Genomic DNA, 23,802 nt, shown 5'->3' on the forward strand with positions numbered 1-23,802 from the left:
TCATTTGTAATGATTCAGTTATCTGATGCCATTTCTGTTGATTTTTACACTGCATTAGAAATTGGTATACAGATGAGCCTTCCTGTGGAAGTGAAGCTTGTGTTGTGATGTATCATCAACCAACTGCAAATCCAGGTTTGGGAGGACCTTATCTTTACCAATGGAATGATGACAGATGCAACATGAAGCACAATTTTATCTGCAAGTACAAGCCAGGTAGGGAATATTGAAGCCAGATTTTATTATGTGATGCAATATTCATTCAAAACTCTTAAATAAACTGAAATCATTACTAGCAGCTAAATAATTATCTCATCCCCATAAAGGCACTTGTTGGCCTTTAAATGAAGTTTGATAAATAACAGGGTGTTCAGTGGGCAATTTTGCTCTCCTCTGGATGTCTTTGGCGCACATCTCTCACCTATTGTGATTCACTTCTGCCAGAAACCAATATTGGCCTCCAGTTGGAAAAAAGTAATTTGAAGCCTTGGGGGTATGTGAACAATTTGCCATTTAAATTATAATCATACTATTTCTGGCTGGAAATAACAGCAGATTTATACTGTGTTCAAAATGGTCTCCCTCCCTCTCGGTAGTTTACAAACGTTAAAATAGATCCATACAGCTAAAAACTTATATTGCATCAAAATCCATAAAGTTATAGAATCTTAAAGTTAGAAGAGACCACAAGTACCATTGAGTACAACCCTCTGCTGTGCAGGAATACACAAGTAAAACACTTTTGAATGTTGTCCATCCAGTCTGTGTTTGAAGAATTCCAAAGTTGGGGTGTCCGCTAGCCTCCACAGTAATCTATTCCACAGTCATGAAGCTCTTACAGTGAAAAGAGTTCTTCCTACTAGTGTTTAAGTGGAATCTCTTTTCTTGTAATTTTAATTCATTATTTTTGTCAAGCTAACAGGTTTACTTTATCTTTTATATGGTATTCATTCAGAAATGTAAAGATAGTTATGTCACCTGTCAGACATCTCATCTTCAAGCTAAAAACATCAATCTCTCTATGTTTTTCTTCATAAGGCTTGATCTCCAGGCCTTTCACCACAGACTAATAGAATCATTGTGTTGGAAGGGGACTCATGGCCATTGAGTCTGATTCCCTGTTTGTCATAGGATCTCCAACTAAAGCATTATAAGCATATAGCTCTTCAACCTCTTTTCAAAGATGCCCAGAAACCCTACCACTTCTCTATTAGCATTAAGAAACCACTTTTACTGACAATACGTTCTCTCTAATCTTCCATTAATGTGCTCTCTTGAGTAAAATAAATTACATTTTTAATTCATGGTTTTCCACTTCCGTGGAACTCCTGTGTCCCTAACCTCAGTTAATGTGGAAGTCATCCTAGGTAATATGTATTATTGTCAAGATTTTGCTGCGCACATTTCTATTTTTGGGAGAAAACTGAAACAAAATAGGTAATGAATAGATCTGCTTTTTCATTGTGATCCATAAGCTTTTTTTTTTCCTTTATTGAACAATAGCCCTATGGTCTCCATGAATTTTCTCTTGCTTTGAATGTATATGAAAAAACCCATTTTTGTTGCTCCTTGCTTGCTTAGCCAATACCAACAAATTCTGACATTTTGCTTTCCTTATACTAGTCCTGCAAGCTTGGACCAATACATCTCAAGCCGTCTTGAGTCCCCTTTGGGGTTGTGAAAGGCAGGGTAGAAGTATCATATAAATAAATAAATAAATCTGTACTCTTCTATGGTGACTTGTTCTTGCTTCCATGCTCTATGCATACTTATTTTTCTTTTCTTTTTCTCCTTGAATTTGCTGTGCAGCCACATTTTCAGGTGCCTCCCATTTATCATCATCATCATCATCATCATCTCACACCAATAATACTCAAGGGGGCTAACATATTTAAAACAATAAAATTAAAAACAAGCATTAATAAAAGCATAAACATAAGTTGTTTTTAAATAATGAACTATTTATAAAGTTAAAACATTAAAATAATCTTTAAAAGGCTATATGCAAACCTTAAAATCAGCAGTACACAGAGTTAAAATCCCAAACCTACTCCTTTTAAATGCCTGCTTGCACAAAACTGTTTTGACTGAAGGAGAGCAAGGATGGGGCCATCTGACTTCTCTAGGGAGAAAGTTCCAAAATCTGAGAGCAGCCACTGAGAAGGTGTTCTTGCTTGTTCTCACCAAACAAAGTTGAAAAGATGGCAGCACAAAGAGAAAGACCTCCTCAGACAATCTTATGGGCATATAAAGGGAGATAAGGTCTTTCAAGTAACCTGGTCCATTTTGAATTGTGCCCAGAAATGGCCCGACAGCTGATGGAATTGATGCAATAAGGGAGATATATGCTTTCTATAGGAAATGCAGTTAACAATTTGACTGCAGCTCTTTGAAATTTCTGAGCACTTTTAAAAAGCAGCCCCATATAGAGCACATTACAGGAATCCAAATGGGCTGAAACAAAGGTGTGTATTGCCATGGTTTGATCTGACTTCTCCAGCAATGTGTGTAATGTATGCAGTAGCATTAACTGTGCGAAAGCACTTCTGGTCACTGCTGAAAACTGAGTCCCAGTCCAACAGTTCAAGTAGTGCACCATTCTGGGTTCTTGTACTGGATTTAAAAAACATGTTTTACTTATGGTTTAGTTCAAAGTATTTGAAAAACTATTCAATAAAACTGAACAATTGTTTGTGTGTTGTCGAAGGCTTTCATGGCTGGAATCACTGGGTTGCTGTGAGTTTCCGGGCTGCATGGCCATACAACCCGGAAAACTCACAACAACCCAGTGGTTTGAGTATTTTACTTTAGGTTAGCAAAATATAGACAATACAAATAATCTCTTTCTTCCCATTTTTTCCTATTGTTATAACAGATGATATCTTAGAAAAAGAATTAGGAGACAAAGTGGATTCGCATTACGGTAAGGAATTTTTGGACTTAGTTGCAATGATAAAGCCTGATTAATCATCCAAAATCAAAACAATCCAGTGAATTAAAAAAGCAGACTAGCAGTGGAACGGTTGAACAATGAATCCTATAAAAATAAGATTTAAAAGTTATATTTTCATACATCTACGTATATGTTTCAAAATGTCATTTATCATTCGAAAACTCTTTTCCAGATGTAGTCCTAACATTTCAGCAGAAGAACTGTAGACAAATTAATCATCATGTTTATTCATTGTCTTTTTTTAAAAAACTGTTTAGCTATAGAAATATTATGTTTTAAGTAGTGTAATAATGTGAGCAGATGCTACAACTCAGAAAATAAATTTCAGTTTGCTCAAATTTATAATTGCTTTCTCAGAAGTTCAAGCAACAGTGCCAACAGGGAAACCTCATGATTCAAGCAAGACAGAAGGCCATTTTCCAGTGGTTGTTACCGAAACTGGCGGTAATTGATGCATGTGATTCTGATATTGAAGTTTCAACCATAAACCACATAATCATGAAATCATCATTTACTTTTAGCATGAATAAAGTGGCTATGCTCCCAGAAATTAAAATGAAACTACAATCTGCAATAAAACGATACAATGCTGTCAGGCAAATCGGGAAAATGCCAACAGCTGGGATAGACATTATGGAGCATAGAGATATGTGCCAAGCATTGTTTCCCACACAATGTTTTCTTTTATTTACTGTACTGTAGAGCCACACAGAGTGTGTGAACTGCAGTTGGAGAGGTACATGTCTTCTATTCAAAACAATTTTTTTAAACATAGATTGGGAGTATTGATCTTAATTATCTAACAAAATGTTTGCTTAATGAATAGACTGGAGAACTTGAAAATCAGAACTAACTAAGTTTTTAAGTCAAAATGCATCATGTTTTATGGACTGGATCCAATTTGATTATAAGTGTGAACCACTGACTCATGAGAGCTCAGGAGCATTAGGCAGTGGTTAATGAGTACAAGTCTTGAGACTTTTGTGTATAATATTTTAATGAGATAGAGATGTAAATGGAACTCTTAGACTGTCAAACAAAATACATTAATGCTTTTTTTTTCTTGTAGGTTTAATTCCCAATCTAATTTATGTTGTTATACCAACTATACCACTGCTGTTATTGATACTGGTGGCTTTTGGGACTTGCTGTTTTCAGATGCTAAACAGAAGGTAAATATTACACTTCGGAAGGCATGACATCTTGGACCTTAGGATGATGTATGGAACTTTCTGCCTACATTAGTCACTTATTCATATCCATATCCATTCAATGCTCCATGCAAGGTCCATGCACATTTGAAGGCTAACATTTGACATTCACAGTGATATCCACTATATTAAGCAGACAGGCACATTTAATAATGCCCACAAACAGCCAGACATAATGTAGAGTTCATGTTCTGCAATCTTAGCATATTTATTAGGTTAGCAGTGCCCTGTCCTAAATAGATTAATGTTTTTCTTGAGCTAGTATGAAGGTTTTATTAATCTATATCAACACTTCTAAAGAATAATCACTTCCGCTTAATACCACAACAAAAGGCATTAAGAAGAAGGGCTAGACTCTTCAATACTAGATATATATATTATCTTTTCTCACCTGCTCTCACATACACTTAAGCTTGCCTTTCAAAAGCTTCATCAGGAGTCTTTGGAACTGTGCTTGATTTATTTTAATTGTCCCAAGAGGCATAGGTATAATTTCTTTCTTGGAGACTGATCTTTTGACTCACCATCAGGTATATTGTGGTTATTGTAAGTAGGGATGATTATTATAGGCATTGCAGCTATTGTCACTCAGGTCTTTTAAAAAGCACTGTGAAAGTAGAATCAATATAATCCCATGTGGAGTTCTTCTTCCCATCATCTTATCGCCATAAAATTTATTATTTAAGGAGAATTTAGAAAAGCATTTTTTTTGGAATACCACTCCCAAAATATCCCAGCTATACATACTTGTAGTATGATCATCTTTTCTAGAGAGAAGCTGGCACTGAGATGCTGTGTCCAATACTGCACAAACTAGTTCTCATGCTATATTATTCTTACTCTTCATTGCTGTGTGCCTTATAGTAATTTCTGTCCTATAAGGACTCTATCATGGAATTATCTTGGTAAAATGTGTCAGAGTAGATTTGTCCTTGCCTTACCTCTAAGGCTGAGAAAGTGTTATCTACCCAAGGTCACCCAGTGGGTTTCCATGGCTGAGTGTGAATTTGCACCTTGGTCTCATAGTCCAAGACTGAAATCATACACCATGCTGGCTTGTTCTCTTTTCCCCTATAGGGAGTAGAACATCTGAGGATAATTCTGAAAGCCAATATGGCCATGTCAGCACACTACAGTAGCAAAAACAAAACAAAGCATTTCTCCTGTGCTTTATAGCAACCTGAAACCAATTCATTCATGCTTAGCAGCTTTCCGTTTCCTTTCTTCTAGGGAAGCAAGGAGAAACTGCTTCAATGACTCATCTCCATTATCATCTGAATGCCTTGCAGAACGTTTAGATTCTAACTTGGTATATTTCTCAGTTTCTAAGATTGTATTTTGAAGGTAGAGCTGCAGTTCCTGACAACACCTTCAAACTACCTGAAGTATTCTACAGGATCACTTAGCCTAATTATCAGTTGGTTTCTTTCCATTGGAAAGCAATGAAGTTATGACAGTGCATATAAGTTCAGGATATGTATTTCAAACTGTGTACTTAACATGGTTTTATACAGCACATATTCTTGGTGCATTTGTTGAGATGACATTCTTTAAAAGCAACTGCAGTTGAGTGGAAATAACTATTCCTTGGATTCCTTCCATGGTACTGCTGCAGTGTTTAAAGATTTGGCAACACCTTTGGAGTCAGTTGTGCTGGCTTTTATATTCCACTGCAGAATTTGGAAAAGTTACATTTTTGGATGATGACTCATATAATAACTCAGCCAGCATTGGCATTACTCTAATCATCTCATCTCACACCATAGAAATTGGATGAAAGAACCCGCCTAAGCAGTCTGACCACATAGTGTTGAGCTCTTGAATGCTATAGCAATGTCTTAGAATAAAGCCATGGAAAATAGTATCAAACATCATCAATGCAGCCCCTTGTGTAAGCTGAGAAATATGTTTACGTTGTACAGTTAACTTTTAGGTATATTCGTGTTAATGATGAAATGAAGAATCAAAGTCATCCTGTGTTCAGAACTGAGTGTAGTGACTTACTGTATCTGATCCAAAAGGAATGGCTGTTAGTTATCATTAGAGAGCTTTACATTAGTTCTAATATATTTCAAATACATTTATACATGATTTATTTAATGGATATCTTTTCAGGTAAATTAACCATATTTTTAGTAGTGAGAGCTTAAGTCAGTGGAAGCTAATGCATTTCTGTAATTCCAACATGGCAGCTAAGAATATATTTAAAGTTTGTTTATGAATAGTAAAATTACCGAAATCTCCAGTATTCTCAAGTACATATTCATTGGTTCAAGAATATGCTATACACATGCTCATAGTAGAGGTTCAGTTCAAACCATTTGAAGGAAGTAAAATGAATTATGCAGCCTAGTTTTTCTGCCTTATTAGTAATAGTATTTAATTTTATGATGTACATACAGATTAGTAAGGTCTGTTCAGAGGATAAAAGCCCAGATCACATGTGAAATAAACCTTTTTTCCATGTGAAAAAGTGTCCTAGTTGCAATCAGTAGTCAGTACTATAGGCAGAAGAAACAAGCTTTAGGAATTATATAAATAGAATACAAATTTTTATGCACATATTTGATATGGTTAAATATGATGTCTGATTTCAGTCAATACATATACTTTTTTATAGTGAAGGCCAAATTAAGCAGCAAAACTAATGTATATTTAATGTTGACAGTTTTTGGTGAGGTACCATCATCCATTTCTTCTACATCTTTAACTGGATGTATGAAAGCAATAGATGTACTTTAAGACAACATACCATTATCTTTTTAATTTTCCAGTAAAGGAAGAACAAAAACCAGTCCGGACCAGTCTACACTATGGATTTCTAAGTATCCAAGGAAAGAAAGTAGCATGGAGGTATAAATGACTTTTAAAAAGAAGGAATGACACTTTTCGATTCAGGATATCTTATAATGTCATGTCAGATATTAGCTTGGAATGGCTTGAAATTGCAATGGATCAGCAAGATGAACTGGAAGCTCCCTCTTGAGGCAATTGCTCGGATCGTTTTTATATGCAGTGTTTGTTTTTTAATGCAGTAGCAACACATGGCACTCTGAAAGAGGGAAAATGCATTTATTTTGCTAAGGAAAATGATTCTGCTACAGGTAGTAACAAGATGGACAGAGCATTTGGAATATATATGGGGATATGTCTACTGTTATGTGTCAATTCTAGAACAATTGTTTCTAGTTTACATCTTATTTTTTCTTGTTTATTTTTCTTATATTGTACCATTTCTCATTAATGTATGTAATGTAAATTCAATTAATATAAATATACAATGTAACAAAATAATTTATCTTTGCATAAAAAATGATAAAATGTTGACTGTAGAGAATTATTTGTTTGCCTTGGGAATCAATTTTAATGTTATTCTAATTTGGGTCCACATTAGCAAAGACAGTTGTGCTATTCATCTGCAACAACAAACCCCAGAGATACAGGAAACACTCTAATGAGTAAGTTTGGCTAGCAAATGGATGTATTTTGATGATATACCTATCTAAAGCCAGCACAAATCATTCTGTCCATGGCAAATTAATTAAAGCAACTTTAATGTAGTTCAATGAATATAAACTTGAGAGAAATAAAAACAAAGTTTAGTTAGTGATACATAAAAACCCCTTGGTTTTAAATATTATTCTGAGTGTAATAAATGGTTTATTCTGTGATCTGCTATCTTAAATGAACATGATCTAGCATCAAAGCAAGAGGCATTGACACAAAGGGATAGTGTGGTCACAATCCTGGTTGTGCACAGCAACAACAACTGCATTTTTTCTCTGGACAATGACAGCAAGAAATCAGAGGAATATACTGTCTCTGAGCAGTTTATTTTCTCAAAGTCCTCCTGCCTTCATGGCAACTGTGTCTATAGACTTCTTTTTTCTGCACTTCTATAATACAGTATATCAAAGGATTCTGGCCCTTGGATCTTCGTTCTTGTGCGTATATTTTGCTCTGTTTCATGTCTTGGAAATAAGAAGCCACTCTTGGCTTCCTAAATTTATGATGACTTTTTATGTACATGAAGAAGTAAAAAAAAAAAAGCAGCCAATTGAGAGCAGGAAAGAGAATAATGACAGAGTGGACAGTTGTCTTTTCAGGACAGCTTTTGTTATGTACTCCTTCATGGCAGGGATAGAGCTAAATGGCCCTTGTGATCCCTTCCAACTTGGTAATTTTGTGATTTGGAGGAATAAGCATCAATTTAAACAGAGTGGGTAATATGTGTTATTTCTGATAGGCCTTATAGGCAATAGTGAGGGATGATGGAATCTGCAATATGATAATAGATCGAATGGCATACATTCCTACCCTTGTATTTAATGTTCTTTTGTGATAGTGGGATCCAGTTTTGCAAGCCACAGAAACTTTATTTTTCATTTCTTTGAAAAATAGGAATGTGTTGTGAATAGTCATGTGCATTTGGGACTTTCCTTGTCCCATTTCGTGTTCTGGCTTTCACTGGCGCCCTGTTACATTTTCGTCTGACCTCCTGAAATTGGGAGGTCAGACATTTGTTTTGTTTTGTCTTCTGGGCTGAAAGATCTGTTTTCTTTTGGCCCAAAGCACCCGGGCCTATGGTTGCAGGCTTTGGACCAACGCACCTGAGACCCACAGGGCTTGCAGCTGATCAAACCTAAAGGCAGGCTTGGAACTGATACCAGCTCCCAACTTCCTTTTGTTTTGATTGCATTTTTGTTTCAGGGGCGGCCTTTTCCTTTTGTGCCATCCAAATGGATGGTACAAAACAAATACAAATGAAACAAATGTAACAAATACCACATACATCTCTAGTTGTGAACACCTTTTTCTTCTACATTTCAGGCTAGCAAAATTATCCTAGTCAGAAGTTTAGTACTACTTAGCCACATTTTTCCAGATAATGGAAATGTGATTTTTTTTTTTTTGGACTGATCTGCTAAAATTCCCCAGTGAATGATTCTGGGAGTGGTGGTTCAAAAAGTAACTTTTCCAAGTTCCTTCTCTTATAACACCTAATAGGGCTCCAACTGAATTCCCATTCGAGATCAACTCTAACTCATTCTGAAATATGTGATGTTTGCCTGATCCCTTCAGGAGATAAAGTATATTAAACGACACATGCATCCTTGTCCTTAAACTTCTATATTTTCTATTGTTTCTCTCGGGAAGGAAGATGCTTCTAATGAATGATTCTTTTTATCCAGTCAACAAATTTTGAAACATTCACATAGACGCCAGGACGATGTGGCAGTGCGCACTGATACCCAAAGGATGTCACGCCAGCCAGCAACCACTTTTCATTTTCTTGACACATTAGTGGCCCACCAGAATCTCCCTGAAATGACAAACAAAAATTAAAGCATTCTTACAGAGCAGATTTTTTTTAACTAGAAACAAAACTATTTGCAAAGCCACAATGACATTTGTTATGGCCTTAAGCATTCTGTGAGATGCCTGTCAGTTATGTGCAGCTTTAATACAGGAAAGCTATGTCAGAGCTTTGGCTTTCAGCTTAATTCTTTGAGCCTCCATGAAAGCTGTGTCACAAGGGCTTTTGTAAGCACTGGGGGAACAGATATTTCCTTTCTTAGATGGCATAGCATCCTTTGAAACATTATGTTTGTGACAGTAGCTCATGGCCTGTAATAATATTGGTAGTTGCTTTATGTTTCCTTGGGTGATGAGGTCTAGATGTTATTCAATGTAGCTTTTCTCTAAGCAAATTCAAGGTCATAAATTGCAAGAAATGAAAGCTATATGACAGAGGTAGTGATGATGATGAAATTATTAGAGAAGAGGGTTCAATTGCTGCCAAGTTAACAAATGCCTTTTCATATATCCGTACCACACTGCTGTTTAGCATCAAAAATAATGATCAAAAATACACATTGAGTCACTCTATAATTAGCTGTACTGCAGTAGAGAAAACAGATTAGTTCCATTTACCTGACAAGAATCAATTCCTCCTTCATCATATCCAGCGCACAGCATATTTTCAGTGATATTGTACTCTGGCATCAATTGTTGGCATTTCTTATGTGCTATAAGAGGGACTTCTGCTTCTTGTAATATATTTGCAACAGAGCCTGCTTAAAATCCAGAAAAATACGAGTTGATTCAGCCTGAATGCATAATGTGTTGTTCAATAAATATTTTTCATTCATATTAACATTATGCATTTCCATTAAATGGCACTACAGGTAACCCAAAATGCCTGGGTTATCAGTGAAGCCAAGCCAAGCCAGGCATGGTGGTAGTGGTGGTCGGGGCTCTGCATTCTTTAACAACATTTATAAGTTATTTGTGCATTATGAAAAATAGAAACACTTGCTACCCACAGTGAAGAAAATTCTATATATTTGACCAAATTCTATATATTTTCATCCAGCAACTACATAATCGTCGTTTATCTCATGCTGTAGAACTGATCCAACAATGGGCTCTAGGAATCATCTTGATGGGATTCCTAGGTATCATTGAAATGTATATTATTATTATTATTATTATTATTATTATTATTATTATTATTATTTATTTATTTCATGTCAAAATCATTGCTTGATAAATAAATTTAAAAGTGATGAAATAAAGGAAATCACAAGCAGCTAAATAGTTTTATACCAAAAGCGGGCAACAACGACTGCATTGTCTGTAGCTTTAAACAATTCCTCCTCCATACATGAGGCAGGACATTGTGGGCAAGCATACATATGCGGAGTTGTTTGTTCTGCTCCACAGTCACACAAGGTGGAAGATTCCTCCAGTGAGTGCCACCTTGCCAAGTTGTCTTTTGATCTGCCCACTCTGCTTCTGAGTCTGTTCAGGGACTTCCAAGTTGCCCATTCTTGGTTTGCCCCTGGAGGAAGACCCTCGTGGGGGGCCATCCAGTTGGAATGGCCTGGTTTAGCTGCCCAGAGGGTCACCCTTGCTATTGCTGGAGGAACATCAAGAGGAGTGGTGGTTCTCATGAAGCCCTTCCTTGATTTGAGTCTGGTGGGAGGAGGCTGATAGTCATGCAGTGGGTGGTTTCACAATGTTCGATCTTATTTCTCTCACAGTTAGCAGCAACTTCCTGTCGCACGTCAGGAGGGGCAATGCCAGCTAACTTGTAGAGTTTATCAACAGGTGTGGGTTTAAGGCATCCTGTGATTATTCTGCATGTTTCGTTCAGTCCTATGTCCACCTGCTTTGCATGGGCAGACTTGTGCCAGACAGGACAGGTGTACTCAGCAGTTGAGTAAGACAAGGCCAGGGCTGATGTTCTTATTAATTGTGGGTCTGCACCCCATGCACAGACAGTAAGCTTGGGTTCGATGACAGGTCCTAACCGATTTAATAGCATCCTCTCATATACTTTATATAGATGACATAAGAGAGAGATTGGTTGGTAGCTCCTGGCATTGAAGGCATTTTTACCGGGTTTTAAAATTTCAATGATCTTAGTTTTCCTCCATACTCTGGGAATCTGTGTGCCAAGCATTGATTGTAGAATTTCAAAAGCCAGTTTTCAGCTTTGGGGCCCAAGTGTTTGATTTGCTCCATCATTAAGTCATCTAGGCCAAGTGCTTTACCAGTTTTACGTCACTTGATGACTTCTTTGAGTTCTTTCAGGTTTAGAGGAGAAGACAAGTTCTGGCACCCTGTTGATTTTCAGCTTTACTCTACTGCATTTGGTTTTCCCATTCTGAATTAGCCGGTGAGCGATCTGGTCTGGTGTTACGTTTGCATTGAAATGTACAATCATATGTATTTGCACTATATCTAGCTGTATAGTGATTTTCTTAGTACTGGTTTAGATTCTATTATGTGATTTGCATATGTCATCATCTAAGATGTTGATCACAAACCTCACTAGCATATTTCTATATAAAACTATATCTTTTATAGACAATCCATGTGTTACTAAAAACAGCCATTACAACCTGACAATCTTATTGTAGTAGAAGGAAAGTACATATGGGTGTTTTAAACATCCAGCTCCTTTGCACTATTTCCCAATGAATTTTTATTTGCTTGATATGAACACTTAACCATTTTTGTATGTTTTTTTTTGCTAGAGACCATGCTAGAAGGTGAATTCTAAGTATTGTCATCCATGAAAATATAATTTTGGATTCTGATCAAAACACATACAACATGGGTAAATGATAGCTGGATAAAAATGATTTAATGAGGAACTCTGTTGGATCTCTGGAATAACTGTGTGCACACATGTATGTATGTATGTATGTATGTATGTATGTATGTATGTAGGCTGGTCTGAATAGTCCGACTATTCTGTTTCAGCATTTTATATACTTTCCCCACACTCATGCCTTAAATATATAGGAGTTTCATCAGTTATTTTTTTCTGCTGGAGGTATGGCTAAAGACTACATCACATTTGACAATTTGACAAAGTGTCCAGGATGCTGGGAGGACGAGCCTACCAGATCCCATCAGACGAAACACAGCTACTTCCAGTGTCCTGGCAGCATCCTAGGATGCTGCCCAGAGAAAACACAAGGCTTCCTGTGTTTCTTTAACAAGAACAGGGCCAGAACGGAGGTGAGCTGGGTGGCTATGTTGTCTCCCATGGAATGGGGGAAGTGCCAATGCAGGAGATGTGAGGTGCAGGGTGACGGTTTCCCCACTGCCCACTGGATTTACCACACTTCCTGGCAAATCACCTCACTGCCTGGCAAATCACACCACTATCAATTGCCATTTGAACCTTAATGAGATGTGTAGGGTTTCATTCCTTGTCATCCACTCTATAAACAGAAAAGTTCCCATGTATGGTTTTTCACCAGAATCCATTTTTCCCCTTTTCACTTATTTTTTCTTCTAACAGTCATAGAGTTAAAGTGTGATACCACTTTATCACTATCTGTAAAAAAAGATAGAAAAGATTTAAAAAAAATCAGTATAGTAATTGTAAATGTACTGGAAGGGGCAAGAGAGAAAAAATCCACTCTCTGTCTTGAGTTTTAGTCTTGACATAATGCTCTAATGGTAATAGCTGTGAAATATGCTGCCTTGGAGTGTGGTGGAGTCTTCTTCTCTGGAACCTTTTAAGCAGAAACTAGATAGTCATTTATGATGAGTGCTTTGATTGTATATTCCTGCATGACAGGATTGGACAGGATAGCCCTGGCGGTCTCTTCCAATTCTAATTCTATGATTATAATATAAGAAATAATTCAAGAAATGAGGTATGTATCTACATTCCTATATGTTTAGAAATGTAAGTTAAAAATCAACCTGAATAACCTGGGTCAACTTATACACTGGTTAACACAAGTACCTTAACTCTTATAAAAATTAAACCATCCCCTTCTCTGTGGAGAGTGGTGAGAGTTTAGTCTGTACTCAGAGAACCTAAAAGAACCATATATCCCCACTACTCACTGGGACCCATCCTGGCCTTTTTCAAATTCATTGGTGGGAAAATGGCAGCAGTACTTGCTAAGGGCATCTGTCCACTGTGGCAGTGCTAGGACTTTCTATTCTCCCCAGAATGACCCTCATCTTAACCATGAGTCATATCAAATTTTGTCTCAATGTATACATAAGGTTGACTTATACGATATGTCATAATGGTTTTGTTTTTTTAAAAGACTCCTGGGCAACTCCTGATGCATTTGAACAATATGGGTGTGCCCTCTATTTAAACAGAAATACACATTGTCTATAAGAGATCTTGCATTGATTGCATCAAGAAATACCAAAACGAAAAAAAGAAAGGAAGTTTGTGATTTCAACAGGACATCTTCAGAGTATGGTGGCCCACCATGATGTGTGGTTTCTCCCCAGCCAGCAATGAAACATTGTTTTCCTGGCAAAAATGATCTGTTTTTTTCTGGGAAGCAAATGGGCTGGATGTAATCTGTAAAAAAGAAAAAAAGAAATGATCAATCGATTTCAGATCTGGTGTCCAATATTTTATGACAATGTCTTGCCATGGAAAAGCATCACTCTCTTAAAATGAGCACTTGGAGAGTTTTACAAGGCAATCTCATTTAATCTAAGGCTTGTGCAAACATTCCTTTTAGGGAGCCCAGAATGTGTCAGTTTCTGAGGACTAGATTTACTCCTTGAAACATTCAATGTTTTAAATTCCTAGTATTGTTTCAGATGTACAAGTACACTCATTCACCAGATAAAGAGAAAAATATAGAAGAAAATGGTCATACCTGTGAAATTCACTCTGAATTGGAGATGCATTAAAGCGATGTCACTGTCTTTTGTTCGCTTATTGTAATGGGGACTTATGATAATTTGATCAATCTCTCGGATGACGGTTTGAGGATTTGACAGGTTCAAGTTGTTATGCATGCCAAGAACTGCTTTCCACTGAGAAGGTTTCATATTCCTCCTGGGGATTACAATGAATATTCTGAATCAGAATTAACTGTGATTGTATAAAATAACTGAGTAATTTGTGATATTAAATTTGTTTTTAAAATCCTATTGGCACATAGATTCATACACAGATTTTACTCTTTTAAATGCAGCTGAATTTCTAGAAGACTTTTCACTGCGGCCTTATTTTTTAATGGGGAAGAAATGTCAACAAGTGCTTAAAAGAAGTGTTTTTTAAAAACATGACTGCATTTCCTCTCAGATTACAATGGAACAGGAACACAACATTTTATATGCAAAGTATATATTTGTACATATAATCTCAGAAAAAATGTTAGGCACTTGACTTGTGCCATACATATTATATTCCTTGTACACTTTCTGAGAGAAATGGATGCTGAATCTGTGTCTAGATTATACTGCCTTTCGCCATCCTTTTCCCCACCCACTTAATATCAAGGCTATACTTTGATAGGCATATTCTGTATGATTTATTGTGGATTAATTCTAACTTCAGTTATCCTGAGAAAATTATCAGTATTAAGTATAACTTAGGGATCACATATCTTTAGGCTGAATAAGTAGCCCCCTCCCCACTTCAAAAATGTAATCTGAATGTTGGGATTCAACAAGTTCATTTATTTAAAGAAAATGTACTTAAATTACAAAGCAGTTTTCAACATCACTGCATTGCAATAATTTTTCAAGTCAAATTTTGCCTCCTCTCATAGAACTCCAGAGGTACATTTATGGGATACACCAAATATCTGGATGGTAATTTAATTTTTTCTTCGTGTACTCTGTGAATGCACACTAATGGAGAAGGCTGCGCCTGCGCAGGCTCCAACGGATACTCTTCCAAGCTAAAGTTTGAAATTTGGCGGTAACCCCGCCCCTCTTCCCGGAGGGTATAAAGGGCGCCCTCCGCGCCCGCTCTCCAGTTCCTTTTTTTCCGCCGCAAAGCTCACTTCGGACTCTTCGTTCTTATGTCAACCACGCGTTTTAAACGGTGCACTCAGTGTGCCGCTAAGATTCCAGATTCCGACGGCCACGCTAAGTGCCTTTTCTGCCTTGGCGAAAGCCACGTCGTCGGTACCTGCCGTTTTTGCCTGGCCTTTACAGCTCAGGCCAGAAGGAATAGAGCTGCAAGACTCCGTGCAGCTCTTTACGAAAAAACTCTTGCTCCTGAGGCTTCCACTTCCACCTCGGCCTCGATGGCGTCCAGGCCTGCTCCGTCGGTATCATCTAAAACCTCGAAAACCTCGAGACCGCGACCGACCAAACCGCCCTGCACGGTGACCACCGCTACGGTATCCACCCGGTCGGGCAAGATGGGCCCTTCATCAAATTCGAGTTCGGTGGCTTCGGCCATTTCCACTCGATCCCGCCTGGCTTCGCCGCCATCTTCTTCCGCCATGAAGATTGCCTTCAAGCGGGCTCAGGAGGAATCCAGACGGGCTCAATCTGACTCAGCAGCTGTGTGCCCGATTCCCCCGACGCCGGGAAAATCGCTGAGGGTCGCGTCGAAGCAACCTCCAGCAAAGAAACGAATGATCCAGAGGTCGTCCTCCTCAGCGTCTTTGAAGAAGGACGTCCCCTCCTCTGTGGCCTCCTCTAGGAGATCCTCTCCTATCCAACCAGCACAACGCCTCCGCTCCTCTTCCTCTCCTCATGGTCAGTCCTCGGATGCGGACGCTCAGGCCTCCCCCGACCGGTCGGTCAGGACAGTTATTAAGGCTCCCCAGCCGGCACCATCTCGTCTTCCGGCTCGACAAGAACTTTTTTCCCCGGCTCAAACACCTGAGAGGGGTAGACAGATGACGCGCTTAGCCCGCGCCGCCCAGGCCTCCGCGTCCAAGGGCGTTCCTCCACAGCCGGCTCTCCCTGCTCCTGAGGTAATACCTCACCATGACTCTATGCTTGTTTCTCCTCCCCGGTCCCCTCAAGGGCCCGAGGAGGATGACCCCGATATCGAGCGCCCCGAGTCGATACTCTCCGCCTCCGTTATCTCTCTCGGCCTCGACCTCTCCCCGCCTCACGACGCCTACGAGGTCGACCCACCTTCCCCGACGGATAATATTCGGGCTTTCTCCGACCAGATGGTCAGAATGGCAGACGCTCTGGGGATGGAAATTAAACAAACTTCAAAGGCCGTTACCGACCCCGTTTTCAAGAGGGTTCAAGCCCAAGCCCCGCCAGCCACCTTGCTGCCTTTTCTTCCATACCTCCTGGACGTCATCCAGGCATCTTGGAAGACTCCGTCTTCGATACCTCCAACCTCTAAGAAAATAGAGGCCTGGTACCGAACCGATGACGAAGCCTTGGAATGGCTCAAGCATCACCCTGACCCAAACTCCATGGTGGTAAAGGCCTCCCAATCGTCGGGTCGACACTCCAACTCCCCGGCCGACAGAGAGGGCAAACGCTTCGATGCGGTAGGCCGCAAGCTGTACTCCGGTGCTCTCCTCCTTTGCCGTATGGCAAACTACGGGGTCTGCATGGGCGCTTATCAACAGATTCTCTGGGAGAAAGCCCAACCCTTCTTCGCCAAGCTTTCTGACGAAGACCGGTCAGTCCTCTCGACCCTCCAGCAGGAGGCGGACTCTCTCGCACACCACCAAATTCAAATGGCTAAGCATACCGGTGATACCGCCGGAAAAATGATTGCCCACGCGGTCGCGATCAGACGGCATGCATGGCTTCGGTCCTCAGGACTCTCTTCTTCCTCTCGGCAAGTGATCGAAGACCTTCCTTTCGACACCCAAGGCCTTTTCAATTCTGGCACTGATGACAAACTTAAGTCCAATCACGACTTCAAGATTCTCGCAACAAAGTGCGGGACCGATCAACCTCAGGCTCAGCGGACCCGATGGTTCCCGCAACGGTACCGTCGCTACCCTCAGCCTTTTCGTCACCAGCCGTTTCGACGCTCGTCGAGCTCGAGTCACCACAGTCATCAGCAACAACCTCGCCGCCAGCACCAGGTCCCGAAAGGTCGGGGCAAAGGTCCTGCAGCCATGCCACAACCCCAATGACGGGCCTGACGCCCACTCTCTCGGGGATCTTTCTATCTCCACTACTACTGCCACTACCATGCCATTCCTAGGCCCCGACCAGATCCTTCCTCTCTGTTCTTTTCTCGACCGCCTAGCTCCTTTCTACCGCGAATGGGAGTCTATCACCTCAGATGCCTGGGTTCTTCGCATTGTCAGAGACGGCTATGCCTTGGAATTCGAAACTTTGCCACCCACGGGTCACATCCTCCACACCGACCCTTCACCGGAAATATGCGCCGAGGTCGACTCCCTTCTGGCGAAGGGCGCAATCCAGCCTTCTCCTTCCGAGCAGGACACTCGAGGTTTCTTCTCGAGATACTTTACGGTTCCCAAGCGGGGCGGAGGTCTTCGGCCTATCCTCGACCTACGAGCTCTAAACCTCTTCATTCTGCCTTCAAAATTTCGAATGGTTTCAGTGGCCTCCATCCTCCCGATGCTCCGACACGGAGACTACTTCGCCTCTATAGACTTACGCGACGCGTATTTCCACGTCTCGGTGCGTCGATCCCACAGACGCTTCCTTTCCTTCAAGCTCCTGGAACACTCTTACCAGTTCACAGTTCTCCCTTTCGGCCTCGTCACGGCCCCAAGGGTCTTTACAAAGGTGGTCGCCGTGGTGGCAGCGCACCTCAGGAAACAGGGCATTATGGTCTTTCCTTATCTGGACGATTGGATGATTGTCGCGTCCGACCCCTCATCCCTTCAAAACCACGTCTCACAGACTCTTTCTCTCCTGCAACGGCTGGGCCTTCAGTTGAATGTCTCAAAGTCTCAACTCCTCCCAACCACAGAGATCCGCTTCATTGGAGCTCTCTTCAACTCCATCACGGAAACCGCCTCCCTGCCGAAGGACAGGTTCCTAGCCCTTCAACAGCACCTTTCTCTCCTCCTCCGCAACCGCAGGATCCGAGCCCACGCGGTCCAAGTTCTTCTGGGTCATATGGCCTCCACGGTCATGGTTACCCCTTTCGCCAGATTACGTCTCAGACCTCTCCAGAGATGGTTTATAGACTCTTTCAAACCCCATCGGCATCCGAGCTCAATGTTTCTCACGGTACCGAACCACGTTCGCCTCTCCCTTCGTTGGTGGCAGGACCCAGCGAACGTTTGTGTGGGGCTTCCCTTCCATCCCTCTCTACCGTCAGTCACCATCACGACCGACGCCTCCAATTTTGCGTGGGGAGCCCACATGTCGTACCTCACCGTCAGGGACCTGTGGTCCACCCAAGAAAGGTCTCACCACATAAACTTTCTAGAACTGTTATCAATCTTCAAAGCCCTCCGAGCGTTTGCTCGCTTTCTTCCCCACAAGTCTGTTCTAATCCAAACGGACAACATAGTAGCCATGTACTACATCAACAAACAAGGGGGTACGGGCTCGAGAAAACTAATGGCTCTCTCGACGGACATTTGGCTATGGTGCATAGCGAGACACATAACTCTGTCGGCAGTTCACCTTCCGGGGGCTCAAAACACTCTAGCAGACTCTCTAAGCAGAATAACGACCTCCCCCCACGAGTGGCGTCTCGATCCCGAGATCCTGAAATCCGTCTTCGACGATTGGGGCTGGCCAGCTCTGGACCTTTTTGCCTCCCCCTCGAACGCTCAACTTCCTCGCTTCGGAGCGAGACTGCCTCCAAACTCGACTCCGGGCTGTCTCGGAGACGCGTTTCTCCTCGACTGGACTCTCGAACCCGTCTATCTATTTCCTCCCTTCCCTCTCATCTCGAGAGTAATAGAGAGACTCTATCTAACACCGACATCGGCCATCCTGATCGCCCCTGCATGGCCACGCCAGCCGTGATATCCCACGCTACTCCGGATGTGTGCGCATCCTCCCCGCACTCTCCCAACTCTCCCTCATCTACTATCTTCACAGAAGGGACAGGTCCTCCACCCCGACGTCCCGTCCCTACACCTGACTGCCTGGAGGATACTTCCTTAAATTCTCTCCACCCAGACCTGCAGGCGATCCTTCGCGCCGCTCACAAACCGGCCACATCGAAGGCCTATGCTTACAAGCTGGCAAAATTCCAAACTTTCCTTCGGGACCGACGCGTCGATCCCGCCTCTACTTCGATCCCGCTGGTCATGGACTTCCTACTTTCCCTTGCGGATCGTCAACTTTCTCTGGCCTCGATAAAATCCTATCTCGCTGCTCTCTCCTGGCATTTCCAACGTCAGGGAAAACCCTCTCTCTTTTCTAACAACCTCATTAAGACCTTCCTTCGAGGTTACAACAACTTGCACCCTCCAGTTCAACCTCCAACTCCCGGATGGAGCCTCGAACTCGTCCTTTCTCAACTAGCTTCAGCTCCCTTCGAACCTATGGCCTCTGCAGACCTTCACCTTCTCTCTTGGAAGACTGCCTTCCTTATCGCTATCACCTCTGCGCGCAGGCCTTCGGAATTGGCTGCTCTCCGGGTGGACGAACCCTATCTCCGTTTCCACCACGACAGGGCTGTCCTTCGCCCGGACATCACCTTCCTACCTAAGGTGGTCTCTGCTTTTCACCTGAACCAGGACATAATACTTCCTGCTTTCTTCCCAAATCCTTCTTCTTCTCTGTAACGGAAACTCCATCTCCTCGATGTCAGGAGAGCCCTCCTTTTCTACAAGGACAGGACTAAGGACATACGTAAGTCACCTAGACTGTTTGTGGCTTACGCTACCCATAAACTGGGCGAACCACTTTCTTCCCAAAGACTCTCACACTGGATTGCTCAGACCATCGAGCTCGCTTATCAGCTGGCCAAACGCCAACCCCCCTCTTCGATCCGCCCTAGATCTACGAGGGGCCTTTCCACCTCTACGGCCTTCCTGAGGGGCGTCCCTCTCGACTCCATCTGTCGAGCGGCTATCTGGTCCACTCCATCCACCTTTGTTTCACACTACAGGATGGACTCAAAGAACCTCAAGGACTCGGCCTTTGCCAGGTCCGTCCTTTCCTCCTGCCTTACCTAAGGTTGTTGCCTTACTCAAAACCAGTTTTCGGGTTTATCCTTCTTACAGGCTGACCGTTGTCATCCACCCCGTTTGTAATAGATGTGCTCAGGGATTCTTAATGTAGTGCTTCTGTACTGTACTTACCCACTGCACTGAAATGTATTTTTTGTTTAAATACTTCTCCCTCTGTTTTCAGAGACTGAGTTTATGCCTACCTCTGTATTTTCTTACAGACTATTGCTCACTTACAATGTTGTGATTATGTTCTGGATCCTAACATCAAGGATCAGTTTTTTTTTGCACTATATGCGATTGCATCGCTTCTTTCACCGTTGCACTTGCTTGTTTTGAACCTTGTGCTCAATAAATGTGTTGTTTGGACACTAGACTGGTTATCGGGTTTGCTATCCCACCTACCTACACCTCAGCTTGCTAGTCTCCATTAGTGTGCATTCACAGAGTACACGAAGAAAAAGGACAGGTTGCTTACCTGTAACCGTGTTTCTTCGAGTGTACTCTGTGAATTCACACAATCCCGCCCTTCCTTCCCCACATGCAAACCTCTCCCTTTCTCGCTGCCTTTGCGGCGTAGGAACTGGAGAGCGGGCGCGGAGGGCGCCCTTTATACCCTCCGGGAAGAGGGGCGGGGTTACCGCCAAATTTCAAACTTTAGCTTGGAAGAGTATCCGTTGGAGCCTGCGCAGGCGCAGCCTTCTCCATTAGTGTGAATTCACAGAGTACACTCGAAGAAACACGGTTACAGGTAAGCAACCTGTCCATTTAAGTGGCTTTTGAAAAGATGAACTTAGATTTTTTTAAAAGCAATAAAGAGTTTATTGAAAGATAATGGTGTTGGCCAAGATACTTGAATTTTAGCTGATCGCTTTATCATTGAGCAACAATGGAATTTCAACAGTAGAATGTGGATATGAGGGATATACTCACTATGGTGTGGAGACATGATCTCACATTAACACAGTACAGGTCAAAGGGGACTAGATCTGTCAGGAGTTCAAAAGCAAGCCAGAATTTTGGAGGAAAAAGCTACATTATAATTGGGCAAGAATGACAGACCTGACCATTGTGCATGTGCATTAGAAGGTTCAAAAAGTAAATTAGTATAGAGCATTAGCCTTCTAGGTAATAATAATAATAATAATAATAATAATAATAATAACTACTTTATTCTTATACCCCGCCAGCATCTCCCCGAAGCGACTCAAGGAGGCTTACATATGGGACAAAATGCCCAAAAGACAGAAATACAAAACAATACATTAAAGCAGAACACAATTAACATAAGAACATAGTAAAATATAACAATCCAGATAAAAGCACAATTTAAAATAAAACATAAAAATATAAAACAACATTGAAACTCAATCAAAACCATGCTCAACAAAAACCAAGTATATTGCTACAAGACATAATATGGGCTTGTGAAAAATGAAATATTTTTATAGTAAATAAATTTCTGTTGTAACATTGCACAAATTTGTTATAGACAATAGTTTTGATGTCATCCCCTCTGATGGTGTCAATCACTGCAGTCAGCACCCTCCGCACCACCCCAGTGCTGGCTGTTACTGCAGCAGCATCTTTTCCAAGACATGATATCATCCCCAAATCAGACCACTGGCAGCACACTGGATGGGAAATACAGATGCTCAATTGATTCTGGAGGAAGCAGTAACAGGCTGGCATAGTATATTTAATCTAGATATCTTTACATTAATCATTCTTTGTTTTCTTGCATCCCAAATGGGAACTGATCAAATATGATTCTGCATGTAAGTTGAAGACTCACAAAACTAGACTCTATTTTAATAGGCAAGAGCCTGGAATATATTAGATACATTATGAGAGATAACTTTATTTATATTTTGTGGAAAGCTTTAGCAAAACCTATCTGATCAATGCTGATGAGCATTTTAAAAAGTAAGCTAACAGTACTTCAATATGGGAGAAAATATTTTAAAAGTCAAGGATTCCCTTCTCAATAAAACTTTGTGTAATTTGGCCACCCATGAATGCCAGGTGCTGTAGGCTATACTTCAGAGGAAGGAACTGGCAAAACAACCTCTGAGTATTCCTTGCTGAAGAAAACCTGATGGAATTAATGGGGTCTCCTTGAAGGCATGTGCACACACACATTTCGCCTATGTATTCTATGCATCTGTGCACAAATTGCTTTGATTGCTTTCCGCTCCATAAGGATTTGCAAGGAATGTAAGTGTAAATGGCATCTGCAGGATGTTGGTATTCACTTCATTTTTTTCCTACCAATGCTGTTTCTCACACTGCTAGCTATATCTTAAAGCAGACACCAGAAATTTTTTTAAATGCAGATGATGCATCCAACAAATAATCTCAAATTGCTTTAATCAAGATCTTGCTTTTTGTTCCATGTGAAAGGATTGTACTATAATCCATTTCATGTATATGGGGAAACCTTAGACTTGCAAGATCAACTCTGAACCTTCTCCAGAACCAAGGTTTGATTCAAGGAAGAGAGCCAGGTCCCCCAATGGGGCTAGTTCAAGACATTATTCTGCCTTTAAAAAATTGCTTCCTCCTCCTCTTCTCTCCCATGTCCAGGTCGCAAAAATGGTTTCAGCTGTTGTGTTAGCAACAGCAGTGCCTGCAATCCCATGGATTCCACCCCTTCGTTCTGTAGAGTCTTCCTTCAAATGAAGTCATGGTGGGTGAAGGGGTACTACAAAGTAGCTGCACTACCATTGCATTACCTCTATTGTGGCAAATGTTTAATAGTTGGTTAGACTTTAAAATGTCATTCTAACATGGTGGTGCCCAAAAGTCCTTTCTAGAGCTCCCTCAATCACAATGTCTTGCCATGGAAAAGCATCACTCTCTTAAAATGAGCACTTGGAGAGTTTTACAAGGCAATTTCATTTAATCTAAGGCTTGTAAGTTATCTTCCCAGATTTGCATTTGGTGTCTTCAAGTTTTCTTTTGATTTATGGTGATGCAATAATTTTCACGCGTTTCTTAAGCAAGGAATAATTTAATTCCTCTGAAATATAGCCTATTTTACCTTATATTCATTGGTGATCTCCCATCCAAGTATTAATAATAGCTGACCCTGCTTAGATTCCAGATTAAATGGGATCTGTTATATTTAGGATATTTAAGTAACCAGTCTTGCATTTTATCAGTGTATAATCTGGTTAAAATAACTTTATCTCGACACTCACTTTCCCTTATGCAGAAACATCATTCTGCAGTCGCTTTTAATGCCATTTTAGAAGGCATTTACAACTCTGCCAAAACCATTAACCTATTT

At 41.0% G+C, this 23,802-nt stretch overlaps 2 protein-coding genes across 17 annotated transcripts in view; one reads left to right on the top strand and one right to left on the bottom strand.

The window, feature by feature from the left end:
- Positions 1 to 7,489, top strand: part of chodl (chondrolectin) — a 161,664-nt gene extending 154,175 nt beyond the window's left edge. For 7 of the 10 annotated variants that reach the window (XM_008107641.3, XM_062975018.1, XM_008107642.3 and 4 more), the window contains 5 exons: positions 59 to 216; positions 2,876 to 2,923; positions 3,311 to 3,397; positions 4,023 to 4,125; positions 6,939 to 7,489. In XM_008107641.3, the coding sequence (XP_008105848.1) occupies positions 59 to 216; positions 2,876 to 2,923; positions 3,311 to 3,397; positions 4,023 to 4,125; positions 6,939 to 7,023 (481 nt within the window). In that variant the 3' untranslated portion in view covers positions 7,024 to 7,489. Of the gene's footprint in view, positions 1 to 58; positions 217 to 2,875; positions 2,924 to 3,310; positions 3,398 to 4,022; positions 4,126 to 5,394; positions 5,474 to 6,938 lie in introns of all 10 variants that reach the window. The other 3 variants (XM_008107639.3, XM_062975021.1, XM_062975020.1) reach the window with 3 other exon arrangements.
- Positions 7,490 to 7,696: 207 nt separating this feature from the next.
- Positions 7,697 to 23,802, bottom strand: part of tmprss15 (transmembrane serine protease 15) — an 83,712-nt gene continuing 67,606 nt past the window's right edge. For 6 of the 7 annotated variants that reach the window (XM_062975013.1, XM_008107648.3, XM_062975014.1 and 3 more), the window contains 4 exons: positions 14,328 to 14,509; positions 13,925 to 14,020; positions 10,099 to 10,241; positions 7,697 to 9,487 (listed from right to left, as the gene is read on the bottom strand). In XM_062975013.1, the coding sequence (XP_062831083.1) occupies positions 9,332 to 9,487; positions 10,099 to 10,241; positions 13,925 to 14,020; positions 14,328 to 14,509 (577 nt within the window). In that variant the 3' untranslated portion in view covers positions 7,697 to 9,331. The remainder of the gene's footprint in view (positions 9,488 to 10,098; positions 10,242 to 13,924; positions 14,021 to 14,327; positions 14,510 to 23,802) is intronic. The other variant, XM_062975012.1, reaches the window with a different exon arrangement.

Source organism: Anolis carolinensis, chromosome 3 (genome assembly GCF_035594765.1).
Source record: "Anolis carolinensis isolate JA03-04 chromosome 3, rAnoCar3.1.pri, whole genome shotgun sequence".
In the NCBI taxonomy this organism is placed as follows: Eukaryota; Metazoa; Chordata; class Lepidosauria; order Squamata; family Dactyloidae; genus Anolis; species Anolis carolinensis.